This window comes from Nyctibius grandis, chromosome 4, assembly GCF_013368605.1.
Source record: "Nyctibius grandis isolate bNycGra1 chromosome 4, bNycGra1.pri, whole genome shotgun sequence".
Taxonomy (NCBI): Eukaryota; Metazoa; Chordata; class Aves; order Nyctibiiformes; family Nyctibiidae; genus Nyctibius; species Nyctibius grandis.
Window position 1 is genome coordinate 36,704,899 of NC_090661.1, and position 17,821 is coordinate 36,722,719.

Genomic DNA, 17,821 nt, shown 5'->3' on the forward strand with positions numbered 1-17,821 from the left:
ATTTCTTGGAAGCACACAGGCAGCCAAATAAATGAAACTGCACCACTTTCAGGCTTTATTAGGTCACTTAAATTCTACCTGCAAGTGGAAGCTCAGGGGAGTGATTTTTACAGGCTTTTACCAAGTATTTCAGACATAGCCTTTGTAATTACAGAATCACAGAATCAGCTAGGTTGGAAGAGAAATCTTTGCCTGAAAACTGCAGATATAGTGTGCATTGCACAAGAAATTTATTAATATAATTACTTATTATCAACAATGGTTTCAAGTAAACTGAGGGGCACTGTACTTTTACTGTTGAATTTGATAACATAAATAGTGTCCCATGCACATGCCTGAAAGAATTACAGCTATAAAAATTACCTCAGTAGCTGGGCAAGACACCCTTATGAAATGTGTTTGTCGTTTGCCTCAGACCTCATTAATGCATACTCCAACAAGAGAGGATTTGCCAGCTCTAAAGCCATGATGATAAGGCATAGTCAAGTTTTCTGGGAAATTTTTAGCATAAACTATTCTATAATCTGCAGAAGGAAAGTATCATGCACTCATGGAGAAGAATAGTACAGCAGTTAGCTCTAGTTCTGCTTTAATGGCCCCTGATTGCCTGTTCTAGCTTGGATACAATTTTTCACCATGTGCACCATGAGCACAAGTTATTTAACCTCAGGGCTAGCCTTGATCTCCAGTATACATGAGCAAAAATATTTCAGTATCTCACATAGCAAGGGTACGCATATTAAAAGACTGACATCCCTGTAAGTCAGACACTTGCTTACATTTTCTTTTAAGACCATATTCTTCATAAACACTCAATGGTCAGGAATGCCCTTCCTGCTACTTGAGGGCTGTTCCCTCAGTGACAGAAATCCGGTTAATACTGTAAAGGTGATTTGGAGAGTTTTGGCCTATAGACAAGCTACAGTGCTATTCCTAAATTCTTCCTTCTGACTTGGCACTACAGACTTTTTTGACGGCTGATTCTGTCTCAGACGGTACACTTCTGGAAAAGTCCTGTGTCTTGTACAATATAAAGCTGTGTGAGTGAACGTTGTTAGAACTAGGTCAGTCAGTGGTAACACATATTAACAGACTGCTCCATCCACGTTAATTCAACTCTGCCTCTCATATTATTCATCTCTTATCTATTACCATCACAATGAAAAGGCAAACAGTAAGATGCTATACTGAAAACATAGTATTTTGAATTATTTTTATTTCATACCAAAATAGGTATAAGAGTTATGAAAGAGCTCAGCAGTTCCAGAGAATAATTTGCCAAAGCCCGAGCTGTCTTTTTTCTCTTAAATAAAAACCCTTACACCTCCAGGGTGAAGAAACAGGATTGTTTCTATAAAGAATTAGAAAAATAACAAAATTGAAATATACACTTTCTCAAACCAAGGAGAAAATTCAACCATTTTAAACTCTCTACCTGTTCCAACAGGTTCTCATGAGAAAAGTCACCGAACAGGGTGCACTGAAGACAGCCAGAGACAGCAAAGCGTACCTCACCTCAAGGTATTTCATAATCTGAAGGTCTGCAAAAGTTCTATCCATATCTTTAAAAAAATATTAGTTCATAACTAATGGTGAAAATCTCAAGAATGTAATTTCAGGTATTTCTCAACAGAATTGTGAAAGTAGTTGTCCTAAAATGGATTCCTATCAAACAGCCTAAGAAACATGAGAGATTTTTATCCACAGAATTCTTCACCTTCTGACAAGGTGATCTGCTTAGTGGATGAGGGAAAGGCTGTGGATGTTGTCTACCTAGACTTTAATAAACCCTTTGACACCATTTTCCACAGCATTCTCCTGGAGAAACTGGCTGCTCATGGCTTGAATGGGCGTACGCTTCGCTGGGTAATAAACTGGCTGGATGGCTGAGTCCAAAGAGTTGTGGTGAATGGAGTTAAATCCAGTTGGCAGCTGGTCACACGTGGTGTTCTCCAGGGCTCAGTATTGGGGCCAGTTCTCTTTATTGTCTTTATCAACGATCTGGATGAGGGGATCAAGTGCACCCTCAGTAAGTTCACAGACGACATCAAGTTGGGCGGGAGTGTTGATCTGCTTGAGGGTAGGAAGGCTCTGCAGAGGGATCTGGACAGGTTGGATCGATGGACTGAGGCCAACTGTATGAGATTCAACAAGGCCAAGTATTGGGTCCTGCACTTGGGGCACAACAACCCCATGCAACACTACAGGCTGGGGGAAGAGTGGGTGGAAAGCTGCCTGGTGGAAAAGGACCTGGGGGTGTTGATTGATGGCCAGCTGAATATGAGCCAGCAGTGTGCCCAGGTGGCCAAGAAGGCCAACAGCATCCTGGCTTGTATCAGAAATAGTGTGGCCAGCAGGACTAGGGAAGTGATTGTCCCCCTGTACTCGGCACTAGTGAGGCCGCACCTTGAATACTGTGTTCAGTTTTGGGCCCCTCACTACAAGAAAGACATGGAGGTGCTGGAGTGAGTCCAAAGAAGGACAATGAAGCTGGTGAAGGGTGTAGAGCACAAGTCTTATGAGGAGTGGCTGAGGGAACTGGGGTGGTTTAGTCTGGAGAAAAGGAGGCTCAGGGGAGACCTTATCACTCTCTACAGCTACCTGAAAGGAGGTTGTAGCGAGGAGGATGTTAGTCTCTTCTTCCAAGTAACAAGTGATAGGACGAGATGAAATGGCCTCAGGTTGTGCCAGGGGATGTTTAGATTGGATATTAGGAAATATTTCTTCACTGAAATGGTTGTCAAGCACTGGAACAGGCTGCCCAGGGAAGTGGTTGAGTCACCATCCCTGGAGGTGAAGATGTGGCACTTAGGGACATGGTTTAGTGGTGGACTTGATAGTGTTAGGTTTACAGTTGGACTCAAAGATCTTAAAGGTCTTTTCCAACGTATGTGATTCTATGATTCTTCCCTATCATGCTGTAAGGAGAAAGGATATTCCTGGAATTACTTCTTTCTGAATTAAAATTCAATTTCCTTCAAAACTAAAATGTGATATGAACAGAAATATAACCATCAAAAAAGAATACCCTTAAGAGTATCAAAAGCAGTATGAAGCTCTTCTTTAACTGATGTCAATATATAGACTAGTGACTACCTGAGTACCTGACATTTCAATACTTTCTCTAAAAGATTACAGAGGGTGACTGCACTGACACAAGACCACACATTAAACTCAGCAGAACCTGGGAAATATATTGCCCTGTACCTACCAGAGACTTGCCAGAAAATACCTTAGCATCACTTGGGGTACCAAACAGGCCAGGGACTGTTCCCAATAAGCAGTACAGATAGGGTCACCCTGGGAAATTAGTTTAGCTCTATGCACTTAAGCTGTGCACTTCCACTTCACCCCAAGGCTAAAGAATTGACTGTGACTATTTCATTTACTCACATAGCCAAGAGACTTTGCAGCCTTCAGAAAAGGGTTAAAAGTGTAGCTTGTCTCTTTTTAGGTTGGTCTCTAGGTTGAATTCATATTCTTTAAAATATGTCAATATGGCCTTGCTATGAAAAGTGAGCAAGTCCTGGCCAAGGAAATAGGCAAGTAGTATTCCACTGTCCAAGAAGTGGTTGTCACCTATGTTTAGGGGAGACTCAGCCAGCAGGAGTATAAACGAGATATAACATAATTGTGAGGAAACCAAAGATCCAGGCACATGAAAGTAAGCAAAACAGACTCAGGTTACTTATTCCAGAAAAGTCAAACTGGAGAGGGAATAGAATTCTTTATAAATATATTGATAGGTGACACTGTTGGCACATATGAAAAAAAAAATCCATAAATATATAAATACATTTAAGCTAAAAAACTGAAGGAAGATTACTAGATTGGTACCTTGATAAAAGCAGCAAGGGAAAAGATATAATTAGCTTTAAAATTGAACTTCAGTTCAAAATGGATTCAATGACTCAAAAAGTTCTTTCCAGTTCTCTGCTCTTGTGATACATAAATACATATTTCCACATGAAATGAAAGCAAATGCAAGACTAATCTAAGCAAAGATACTTCAGATGGATGCTGTATGGTAAAAATAAGGCAGAGACAGCAAACAAACAGAAAGACTGGAAAGTCTCAGTGACTTTACAAGTCTGAAAAAGAACCTATTAAGATGAACTTTGACGAGTAATGACAGAAGAATTTAAGTGTTCTCAGCAAAGTATCTTTATCTGTTTGTTGCCTTCCTACTGCATTCAGGAAGATGGGGCCTTGCTCATTTTTGAACATAGATTCCACTTTGAAGTTTTTCTTTTCCACAAAAAATACCTACTTATTTGTAATTTTCCATCAAAAGCAAGCAAACTCCTTTTACGACTCCCAATTTTAGCAAGCCATGCATGTCACAATGAATAAAAAGCCTGCCATTTCTTATAATTTCTTGAATTTTTTATGACCTCAAGCAACAAGAGACAGGAAGACAGTTGTTCTCACTCTGGTTTTTACAGCCTCAGGTAGAGCTAAAGGGGAAATGTGTAAGAATTGGTGTCTCAGCCTCTCTCTCTTTCCAATCTCTCCTTGTGAATATTCGCTATTAATGCACACTCACAGTGACTGAATACAAAGATTCATTGTCTCCCTAGTAAAGTCTACTCCCATACTTCCTTTTTTTTGATCACTATGGTGTTACTAACCCTCTTGTCACACCAAAAAAATCCATCTCTGTGGGATAATTGCACCTTAGTCTTTTCCATTTTCCTTCTTATCACATTAAATGTCTTATACAAATCATCCCTCCTTTCGCTGCCATCCCTTCAATCAAGCAAATTCCCATTTCTGATAAATTTGTGTTACTAATCACAAATGCCCATCTACAAAATATTCAAGTTTGGTGGTGGGTTTTTTGTTTTGGTTGGGAGGTCATGTACCGTCTCCCACAGATGGAACTACTACCTCTTTTTCCTCCTTTCATTTTTTTTTTTAATTTATTTAAGACCTTAATTTTGCAGTGTAACAACATTTCAATTGTGTTATGATTTACTCCTTTTCATACTGACCAAAGACCCATTTTCCTTGTGAGCTCCTCTGCAGCCTGTCCATCCACAGCTCAAGGTAAGCTCTTTGTATCAGAGAACATACTGTTTTCTTGCATTTGTATAGCACCTAGTAGACCCTAGCCCTTGTCTGGATGCAACAGTGTTACCATTTTTTAAATCAAAACCACTCAAATACTGAAAAAAAAAAAAGTTGCTTGCCAAGACAGTCCATATATTTGTATGCCATCACAGGTACTAGACATTATTTTGCTTACTTACATTAACAGCACAGCTAGAAGAAGAACAGCTGCAAACATTAATAGAGTCCTTCAGAGCATATTAATTAGTCTAAAAACCGGGTTTTAATCATGGTTCACTTTAGATGGTTTCAGACAATTCTCTCAAGTTTGGCCATCATTAGATCACTAGACTGAAATTACTACTGCTCAGTGTAACATAAGGAGGGTTTGTTCTATTTGTTTAATGTTGAATCATTGTTTCACAAGCAAATCTTTATATAAACATAGAAATTAAATTTCTGATTCGTTTTGGTTGTTCGACATATGCATTAGATCTCCCTTTTTGAATCTGCAAGTTTTCACCTTTAGCACATTCGCCTTACAACTAATTACTACTTAGGAACAGTACACTTCCCTCACACCTAACTACCAAGGACTCACCCTTACACATAGCTGTAACATTTTATCAAGTTCTACACATGAACATTACACTAACTTGCAAATAACTGAAGCAAAAGTCTGCACCCAGTGATCGAAGCACAGCAAGTAGTCACAGGACCCATGTAAACTATGCATGCACTAGACAGAAAGTAACCAGAGTGAACAGCAATTGCTATACATATATAATATTGTAACAGGAGAAGAAATACTTGGGAGGAAGCAGGTGTTGCCATTGCTTCAGCCCACTATTTTAGGACAGCAGCACATTGCCCAGCATTGTCTAAGGCGAGCATTTCTGCAAACATCGTAACTCTTCACCTAGTGTATCCCCCCCAAATCGCTTACGTGATCAATGCGCAGTTACCCTATAATCAAACCACTAACCTTGCATCTGATCAGTATGAAAAAGTACAGAACCCACAACCATTTAAAGAAACCAAACAACGGTCATGTGTGCCAGAACCCTGACTCCATAAATCTATGCTTGAACAAAAGGAGACAGAAGTTATCCTTGAGATGCCACCTCAATCACCAAAGAAAATAGCACCTGGACATGATCTGACATGGGCTAACTCAGCACTGGTAAAAGCTCACTACTTTTGCCATGTTTATACAATATACCTACTTTTCAAAAAATAACTACTGCGTCTTTGCCTCTGTCCTCTGCAGCTGCACTTGAGAAGAATAGTTTGGTGACTTCTATTGTAACAACTTCAAGCTCCAGTTTACTGTGAAGACACCTGGCTCGAGAAATGATAGGGAGAGTACACAGAAGTTAGTATCTGAATCTGGTGTTCTGAGATAGCTAAATTACACAGCTAGCTGATAAGGTGTTTCCCTATAGCAGTGGGTGCTGGAGTTTTAAGGGATGCACAGAAATAAAGAGATTGATATTGTTAACTGATGTTGCCTGGAAGTAGCCTGAGGTCAAGATAATCTTCCATCAGGTCCCATGTTATTACTGACTTCTGTTATTACTGTCGCTGTCTGTTTTTTTAGATAAACAAAGAAAAGAAACACAGATGTGGAAGATAAAAGCAGTAAATGGATTAGGATGAAGTTAGATTGCATGAACACGACAGAGCTATGCAATTACATGTTTAATTTTCTAAACAGCACTAGAAACATCCTACTAATGTCATAGATTACCTATAACAGAGTATCACCACTATCATCTTTTGGCCATCATTTTTTTTTGTCCTTGAAGATTTTGCCCCTCATTTTCTATGTTGTGGTGAAAACATTTCTCTCTTTAGAATGTTGTGATTTATGATTCTAAATGGTCTTCGTATTGGCAAGGATAGGAAAGGTCATATTACCACTCTAATTGGCAAGTTAAGCCTTATACACAGGCCCTTATTTAGTCAATGATGTTATTTAAGCCTAAGGTCAACCTTGAGAGAAGCTGACTTGGGAAGATCCCTGGCAAATAAAAATGGATAAATCTTTCTAACAAAAACAAACTTCTGTCATGAAATGAAAGTTTCATCCTCAGAATGAATCTAGAATCTTCCATACCATCAAGCATCCTGAATATCAAATTAATCATGGAAAGACTGTACTTTCTGATTCGGCTTCTCTCAAAGTTGGTGTTTTTTCAATAACAAGGCAGTAGTGGATACAACTTTAAAGCTTATTGCTTGTGCAGCTGTATGACAAGAAATAGGAACTATACTCTGGTTAGCAGTAAAAGGTCATTAATGACAGCTTCTGTAACTTAGCTGCAGTTAGGCTAGCTAGGGCATTCACAATGAGTCATCAAATTGTGGCATTTCAAAGCGAAAATGAGCAAAAGCCTGAGTATGAAAAACATTTTCTCCTCTGATAAAATTCTCTTCCTTAATAAAGTAAATTATTTAACATTATCAATATATTTTCATAAGTGGAAGGTTTAAATGCAGGTGATAACCTACTTTTTTCCTCCTTGAGGAAACTCATTATTGTGTACAACCTAGTGATTAGAATGTATTCTACACTGGAAGAACAATCTGGCTGTTTAAACAGTGTTTACAATGAATGACATATCATACCAAGTTCTTTCAGACCTCACCATTTGTTTATGTCTAGCTGGTTTAGTAGCGGCTATATGTTGCTCTTAACTTTCACAATCATATCAGCATACCATAGAGCACAGTTAAATCTTGTGCATAAAGGAGATCGGGTGCAAAACGCATAACTGAAACAATTTTGAAACTCAGGCTGATTTGCATGAGTAAAGCAAAGCAGTTCTTAATCAAGGAAAGTTTGCTATACTAAGATCTTACCATTTCTGAAGTAACAATGGGACGTGAATGTGAACAATCCTTCACATCACTGCTGAAGGATATAATCCGACATCCTATACCCTTCTCCAGTAACGCCATTATATTCACTTCTATGAAACAAACTTTGGCCAGTAAATTTGTCTTCTGAGAGCTGTATAAAATCGTTGCTTCAAAACCGTAAGGGTGGAAAAAAAAGTCCTATAGTAGTTGCTCAATTTTCCTTCGCTTGTAAAACACAAATTTATATTAACACGTTTCTACTATTGAAGCTTTTTTTTGTAAGTGCTACTATAGTTGATTTCATTATGTATGTACAAAGCAATCATTTTTTTCACTTTATAAAAATCAAAATTCTAAAAAGAAAGTTTTAAACATTACAAGAAATACATCAACATCATTATTATACAAAAAATTAATCAACATCTTTCTTAAGATAAACATGAGAAAAAATGTTATGAGTTTGATTAGACACAAATTCAAAGATAATCCTATAACCCAAATATTCTACATTCATATTACCTGGTACAATATGAGATGCGATGTCACTGAATTGTACAGGTGGAAAAATTGGATCTGTACAAGATTCAAAATTTTACCTTATTTCCATTTTATCGAAGCAATTTTTAGATATTTATGGATATCTTGAGCAAAACCACAATAAATACAATAAATAAATCATGAATAAAACCAAAAACCTAAAGCAAACATGAATAATCAGCATTCCCAGTGACTGATGGAAAAGATTTATATTGATTCATAGAATTACTTTAAAGGGTTCTAACAGTAGAAGGTTAACTAAAACTGCTAGATTTCCTTTTAATGAGGCTTAATTGGAACTTTTATAATAATTATCAACGATCACTGATTCATTCCAGTGAGAGTACCTATCTATTAGAATTAAGGTTTTGTTTACGTGTTAGTATTGAGGTGCTACTCAGTATTCAAGCACACAGCTATTTTTCCCACTCATGAGATGGAGTTAAGTTAAAGATGGGGCCAATTTAATACTACCTAAGACAGTCACCAAAGATCCAGTATAGTAAGTAGAGAAAACTCTTGACATTTTTGATATCTTTGAGCTCACTTTTTTTGTTACATTGTGTTTAAAAAACAAAAAGAAAATAAAAAAAAAAGCATCTAATCCCAGTTGAAACACTTGAGTGATTCAGCCATCAGAAGTGCTAGTAACCATCAGACACTCCCTATAACTTCACCTATATCAGATTACCTACAACTATTTCCAAGCACAGTAATAAAGTAACTAAAATAAATGAAGATAATGAAGGCTGAATTCCACAGTATTCAGGCAGGACTATCTTCGGTAAGAAAGTAAATACTATAGTATTTACTTCCCATAGATAGTGACTGATCAGGAAATCAAATCTTATTAATCTCTATTAGCACTTTTTCCTGTGATGGTCAACATTTATGCAGCAAAGAATCTTTTGCCCTGTGATTATTCTTCTTGAAAAGGTTACCTGGTAACAACAAATGCAGTCATGACACATGATCAGATTGAGGTCTTCCAAATTCTCAAGTCTAACTTTTCCAGCTTTGGCTACATAGGATCTATAAAGTCTACGGATTTTGATCTTTTGCAAAGTGCAACAGAAATCTATATGCGCTTTAGAAGCAGGTTACACTAGTAGCTTGGAGTATAATACTGACAGTTTTGGGGTTTTTAATTTTTTTTTTAAATCAAAATATTCACTGACTGTGCACTGACTGTATCAACATTTCTATACATTACCAAACAGCTTCTGAATTCTACAAACTACAGACATTAAGCATCTTTAATGTGTGCCAGGTGTATAGGTCTTCTGGGCATTTTCCCTATACAGAAAAGATGAGACAGTGCAGTCAATGAACTTCAGAGGAAGTCTTGGGAAATGGAAGTCATTTGGCCTTAAGCATTTTAATGAATCATCTGAGGCATTTTAGTATATATTCTAAGCTTGATGATCCTTGTACTCCCATTTGTACATGGTACTACTGACGCAATCTGAAAGCATGTTAAATCTTCAGTGTTTTAAATTAGCTCTGCATCTGCTGCTAAACAGCTGTTTCAAGTCTGTGAGTTGAAATTCTATTGTTTATACAAGTAATTTGTAAAGGATTTTACTTAAGTTGCAGTTCTTTTGTATTAGATTGTTATTGGGGAGAATTTAAGTTGTTGCAATTGGGTCAAGGGAAGTTGGTTTTCTGATACAAGGTATTGGAGAACCTGGTTGAATGCTGAAGTATCTGAAATGCTCAAGATTGACAGAGAAGTTTGTTGTGGACTAAAAACAGCTCAGGCATGTGCCGACTACTCGTCTTACTGAGGAACTAGCACTTGCTTATTTGGATAAAAGCCCAGTAGAAGGAACAAACCTGGTGTTACTACTGAATCCTTCACCTTACGTTGCTGTTGTCTCTGCCATTGCTTCTATTGACTGAAGCTGCCACTCCTCACCATAAGCATGATGTGCCAGAAGAGGGAACTGGAAAAGAGAGGTTACCTGACCAACGGATTGGCCATCAGCTCTTATTTACAGCTGAAGCACATCTGTTAAAGCTGAGAGCTGACTGACAGCAGGTGCGCAATGGCTGTTAAACACATGTATGTATGCATCATACTGCAGGTGAGACACTATCAAAAGCAGATCTAGGAGAGGGAAAAAAAAAAAATCCATTTTCCTGTAGGTTTTTATAATTCCTATGCATACCCCAATCTTGAACTACTTTAGACACAGTCTGAGGATTTCATATATTTGCCAGTTGTGCTTCAGAACATTACTGTCATTTTTAGAAAACAAGTTTCCAGAAGTTACCCAAGCGAACTAAGTTTTTAGGAGGAAAACACCTTCTGCAATTAGAACAACAGACATTCTTTTTAAGTAATGCCTGGTACACAATTTTAAATCTTCCGGCACCAAAACCACTACAACCTGCTAACTCAGAGGCATAAGGAATGGTCTGGTGACTTTTTAATGACATTAAAGACATAACATAAAATTTGAAATTTTTACATTGAGCAAATAAACCAAAATATTAATTGAGGCACACATTAATGCCTCATGTTTTCTATAGAGGTCTGTGCTTATTATATATCTGCACTGTTATTATGTGCCACTTGGGAAAATATGTGTTTCTTGAATGAAGTCAAGAAACACATTGCTTTAAACTAGTGTCCTGTGATTGAATTCAATATATTCTAAAAAACTGTGTGACAAATTTATTTTTCTCCTCCTCCCTGCCCACACCTCCATTTTAATTTCTGGAATCTGTATCTAACGCACCTGGCAGCATTTGGCTGTGTGGCCACAGCACTGCCATGGGAACTGAGAAAGAAGCAATGTTCACAGCTGGATTTCAATATGAATCATACCCAGTTAGCATGGCAGGGGATTAGAGAAAGGGCACAGAGATCAGGCAACCCACTTGCTGCATTCTATAAAAACGTGGGAACATCCCTAGCAAACTCACTGTTTATTACCGAAGATATTAATCCCGCTTCAGACACCAAAAAGCAGAGCTTGAACAGAAGACAAATCCCCACAACAGCGACCAGTGTGACTTGGGGGAAAAAATCGGGAAATGTATGCTTGGAGTATTAATTTAGGATTATAGTATAGTCACAAATCCTATCAAAAAGGCTTTTAACTCACTAACATTCTAAGGTCAGATTGAAGAGTTTTGCTTGATTGTAACAAATTTGATGTTATTTCAGCAGACCTGCATTGACACTAATATGCAAAAAAAAATAAAAAGAAAAAAGAAAGAATGAAAAAGAAACTGACAAGGAGTTAGTTAGATCTATCCTAGCAGTTAAATCGATCATGACTATATTCAATCTTGCAATTATTTTGTAAGAATAAACTGTATTTATAATATTGTCATACATGCAGTGATTTCTTTTTGAAACAGCAATTTTTAATTTAAGCTGTAGAAAGAAACAGTAATAAAGCACGATGCTGAGTTCATGTAGTACAATGTTGCTTTGTTTTTAACTGGTGTAGACTGGGCCAATATGAAGCAGCTTGCAAAAGTGCAACTCATTACATATAATTACATATATCCCATATATATGTATATATCATATGACATGTATACATACATACATGTGCTATCATTACATATAATACAACATGCAATGTTGTACAACACATCTCTGAACATTACTGCTCTACATCCTAGTAGGAAAAACTAGGTTTACAGTCTATTCTATAGATCCATGCTAAACAAAATGTAAGAAAGGGATTAGGGAAACAGACCAAACAATATACCATGTCCGACAGCAGCCTGTAATGTCAGGACCATTCGAAGTGCGTCCCTAACTCAAGTACCTTCAATTTGAAGGAGAGAAATCAGCCTTTACCTCCGACTAATCATGGTGCAGGTCTTTATTGTCCACCTGTTATATCTGCAAAGACTCTATTTGCCTTTTCTCCTTTCTGCCCCCCTTTACCTGATATAGTCTTTCAATACACTATCACCTAGCAAATGCATTTTTCCCAGAATATTTATTAAAGTTTTCTTTTTCCTCATGACACCAGTAAATCTAATTTATAATTGTTTCTGTAACTACAACATAAAGATTACTACCTAACAATATGCTGGATATCATTTCACTCTCTTCTCACATTCCCTTTTTGCCTTCCTCTGTTATCTTTTATTTTAATTGCAAGCTTTTGGTGGCACAAACATTCCACTCCTCCTGTATTTGTACTACAAGCTGGGAACAGACCTCAAGATCCTAACTCAGAGAATGAGAAAGACGCAAGCATATCAAGACAAATCATGTGAAGTTCTATGAAATTATAATGCACTTGTGGCTATATCACTTACCCCTCTTTTCCTTTTCAGTTCTTGTGTGAAGTCTTTATGTGCAATGATAGCATTTAAAGGAAGGTGTTACTAATACAGCAGCTATAAAATTCCAACCATTAAATAAACTTCAAACAACTTTCATTATATTGAACATACCAAACTAAAGTGTTTCACTTTTCATCTAAACATGGTGCAATTTTTCCAAAGAACTCTTCCTTACCAAGAACCTGAAATACCCACTTAAATGAGGTAATTTCACTCCAAAAGATAAATTGTTGCAAATGAATTGAATAACTCTGACATAGATATCAAGCCACTATGCCGGTGTGTCCAGAGCTAAAAATACAGACACTATATAGTCTGAACCCATGCCTGTTGTGTTTATAGTATGATAGAGCATTTGATTAAAATTCTGCCTTGAAAAAAGGTTGCAATTAATTGCAGAAGATCTTATCTTTATTTCATCAAAAATAAACACTCACAGCATACTACAGCATACGATGCACTGGAAAATTTGCCATATTGTAAATCTATCTTACAATATTACCCAGACTTTCAGCAAGGAAATAGTCCTAGCCAAAGAATGAGCGTAAGCTATCTGTTTTGTATACAGCAACAATTCAATGGGTGAAAATAAACCGAGCAATGTTATTTACAAAGAAGGACGCTACAAGTTCTAAGAAACTTAACTCAGGATAAATTAATAAAATGAAGTATTATTTCCATGGTAGAAACTGAAGGAAAATAAGGCAAGAAGAGTGATTGCAAGTAGCTATACTGGTGACGGCCTGAAGTTTAAGAAGCAAAACGAAATCTATTTGAAAGACTTTTTTTTTAAATGGAGTGGAAGAGACATGGTAGAATTTTTGTTTGTTGTACAATTTTCGTTTGTTGTACAATTTTTGTTCTTCTTAGAAGACTTAGAAATAGGGACTGCTATACAATTGTTAAAAATTGTGGCAATACGATCAGAAGGGGGAGATTTAATGCACAGAGATAAATAGATGCACAGATACATAAACATTTAATTCAAAAATCACTTAAGCTCCTAATACACACCAGTTCTCAGAAGCAACTCGAGTTTTATATAACATTATTCTTCCTGTGTTTTTACCCTTTTCCTAAAAGGAATTGACTGACTAATGGACAACTATGGTATCATGAATTGCGGTACATTTCAGTGACAAGAGACAAAATGTCCTAATTAATGTGAAAATAATACCACAGAACACACTCAGCTGTTCAAGAAGCACGCAGAACCTGTGCCAGCTCCCTTAAAAGGGGCTTCAGGAAAATGCCACTGATTTGATCTTAAGGCATTCCTTAGCCTTTGTGACTTTTGCTATACATAAATTTCCACATCGCTTTTATATAATCTCATACACAAGTCACTGAGAACAATTTCCATATTTCCCCAGTTTTTAATTAACCGCTGCTAAAAACTTCTCCCTAGAAATATTTTCGGTTGTTGTCTGACATTTGGACATTTGCCTGATACACTTGTTTGCAAGTATTTATCTGGTGAGCATTATAGAGCAGATATTTGTACTTTACTGAATCAAGCCACAGAGATCTGTGCTACAGAATATCAGCATGCAGTAGCAGCATAACTACTAGATACTAAGTTAGACTATTAAGGACAAATTATTTTCCACTTCACACATTCTTTGTTACGTCACTAGGGATACACCACTAGGGACACAGATCTGATAAAATAACATGTATTAAAAGCATCTAAAGAACTATGCATCGCTAATCCTGGGTAAACTGAAGTGCTTTAGTACAACTCCTAAAATAATAAAAAAAAAAGCATGATATAATCACTTTTTATATTTACATTTGGCAACAGTGAAAATGATTGAAAAAAAGAAAATCTAACTCATGCTATACCTGACAGTTCATACTGTAAAACTGAAATAACTTCCCATCTCATCTGTAACATCTGAACAGTGGAAGAGCTCATTTTCAAGCAGTATAGATAGGAAAGTGTATCCACATATATATCTACCCAATTGTCTTGATTTTGAGCAGCGATTTAACATACAAATGATCAAAAACATACCTGAAAAAAAATCTGTCCATTCATTGTGTAAATCTACATACATGGACTAGATCTTGAAAAAAACTAAATCCAAATATTCTGTTCCAGGTCTTTGTAACAACAGTACTTTGCTATTTAAGTATAACAGATAACTACACTCAGTCTATGACAGAAAACAACTTCCCACTCCTATCTGTAAATTGCTAGATAGTGATTGGAGAGGTTTATAAGAACACTTAAAATTAGGTCATTGAGACAAGCTGTTAAAGGAGCAAAAGTCAAAGAAGAATCAATTGTTAAGGCCTTTGTCACTCAGAGAAATGAAGACTTTGTAACCAGCTGGGGAAAAAGCCACGCATAAACAGACACATGCACAAAGGCACGCACACGCTAATACCCATACACACTAACACACACTCTGTTCAGATCCATGGAAAACAAAGCAAAACTTTCTTGACTAAAAAAATTATGTATTTGTGTTAAAATAAGTGGAAACTTTCAAAGAAATACTGTAGGATATTTTTGGATCAACAGAGATCTAATCTTACTTTATACCTCACCAAGAAAGAGTTATCTCTGAGAGCCTAAAACATCCTAAAGCACTTCTGTCTACAGACTCAAAAATAAGAATATGGAGATCAACAATTTCAAAGGAAGATTCAGCTACACAAGCCTGGGAAACATTCACTAGTAATCCAAATTCCTAGTAAACATTTTGATCTGGAGAAGATTCTGACTGATCAACAATTTCACTGGAAGAGTTCTGAAGGGCTACTGTACCTCATGTTTGTATCTACAGTGTTTAAGCAGCAATAAAAGCTGTAAGCAATAAGTACTGAAGGCTTACATCACCGAGGCACTCAGTACCTAATAAATTGTTCCTTTCTCAGTATATTGTGAAACAATAATTGAACCCTTCTCCACAAAGCTGAAGCAAATTATAATGGAGAGGAGACAGCAATAACTGATATGATTGCTCACAGCAAGGAGAAGCCTGGGCTTCCAAGATAGAAATCCAGTCCATTTTTTTCCTCTGTAAAAGATTTCCTAACACCAAGTAGAAGGAACACTTCTGCATCATCTCACTTTTGCTGTTTCCATTTTTTTTGGCACCCCCACTTTATTTTACCCATTGGAAAGAAGTGCAATAGAGCTCTACTAGCATGAGAATGGGTCACAGCAGCAGAAATTCCCATCTCATGTAGCACACACAGGCTATCTATGAATAGGCAAAGCTTCTCGCTTCATCACTGAGGAAGACTGTTCAGTCAAGGCAACATCTTAGAAAGTGAAAGGATGAAGGACATTCATTTAAAGCTCTGGTCTCAGATAAAAGCCCCTTCTCCCAAAGGCTGAGTAATCTACTAAACTATGTAATACAGATACCTCTAAAAAGCAGAGAGAAGTGATGTTGGAAAGGATACTTCATTGTGATTATCCATTTCTCTCCCCCCATGAAATTCTCCCAGGCTTAAAAGTGCTGATGACACTTCACACCTAAACAATTTACATAAGCAGCAGCAGCCATCACCACTCTCCAACCTTCGATTCCCAGAAATAAACATTCCCAGCCTCCCAGAAATTAGCCTTGTAATTTCCTACTTTGGGCACTTAGCATGTTTTATTTTAGAGACATATCATTTTAAAGTTGTATCAGTTCTAGAGGAGACTGTTTCTGGAACATTATTTGTGATAAATGCAAAGTAAAGATAGTATAGACAGAGGAGGGAATAGACACATCAATAGCAGTTTTTTCATGCTAGTTACACAACAACACACTCTTAGTCATGCACGGTAAAAATAATAAGAGACACAAGATGACACATGAAAAGGATCTTATCCTGTTCCCAAAAATTAATGCATGAACACTACTTGCTTAAAGTCCAAATTGGTTGTTATACTAGATTTGTGTAAAGCTTTAGGAAAGAATGGTGTGAGGGCTCTTTATAGAAAATTACACCAAGTGAAGGCTATTTCACTAATTAACACCCTTTCCCAAAGAAATCCTTATCTCCTTTTAAAATAAGCTTCTTTTAAGCAGAGAAAATACTCCAAACATTTGCAGAGCCCTGACTTCAACATCTGTTGGTATTCTCTACACACAAGTGTGCTTCTGTGTGCATGTTTATCAGAAGAGGTCATCAAGGGCTTGCTTGGTTTATTCATCGTTTTAAGGCTCTCCTATTTGCAAAGCTTCTGTTAATGTCAGTGAAATCTAACCTAGTCAGAAGTTTCAGAGGTCAGATATTTGGCATGCTACATTTAGAAACCCAAGTACAAAGTTGACGAGGACGCTCCAAACACAGGGGATTACAGCGGAAATAGGTCTCCTTATACCAAACTGGCTATTGAGCAGATTCAAAGAACACCACACTGAGACTGCCTGATGCTATTAAAGCTCATATTCTTGCTTTATTTTTTTCCACTGACTAAATCAATTCTCCCATTTGGCAAAGCCCAGCACAGAAATAGCACTTTATTTTTAATACAACAGAAAAGGAATAGACCTGAGACACAAAATCATGTAATACATGACCTATAAAAAGCAGATACTTACAGTTCGTAGGAACTGTATTTCATCTTCCCCTCCTTCACCCCCTTCAGCCATGGCTCTTGAGGAGTCAGCTCTGCTGAGACTCCGATCGCCTCCACCAGTAGCTCACTGCGCTCGGTACAGCTCCTCTTCTCCTATCAGTATTAGCATATAGCTAATCCACAGCCATATAGGGAGCTCAGCTAACTCCACTGCACTGCAGACTGTCAGTCAACCCCCTCACTGCCAGAGCCAACTGCGCTGCTTTTCCAGCTCATAGCAAGCAATTCTTTTCCTTTTCTCTCTACCCTAGAGGCAAAACCCCCCTCCTGTTAAGGCATTGCAGGAAGAAGCACATGCATCACCAGGTGTTTATTTTTTTCCCCCCAGATACTGTCTGGTCAAAACAGCAATAATAGTGAAGTGTTAATGAAAGCAGAGCCTGTGCTTCCGTTTTCACAGATCAAGGTACCAAATTTTGCACTGAAATGTATCAAATTCAGCAAGTCTGAACCTAC

General features: G+C 37.2%; 1 protein-coding gene across 2 annotated transcripts in view; it reads right to left on the reverse strand.

Moving 5' to 3' along the window:
• The window catches only part of RYR3 (ryanodine receptor 3), a 255,747-nt gene extending 238,299 nt beyond the window's left edge, over window positions 1-17,448 (reverse strand). For both annotated transcript variants that reach the window (XM_068397601.1, XM_068397600.1), the window contains exon 1: window positions 17,328-17,448. In XM_068397601.1, coding sequence (XP_068253702.1) covers window positions 17,328-17,378 — 51 coding nt within the window. In that variant the 5' untranslated portion in view covers window positions 17,379-17,448. The remainder of the gene's footprint in view (window positions 1-17,327) is intronic.
• Between the last annotated feature and the right edge of the window lie 373 nt (window positions 17,449-17,821).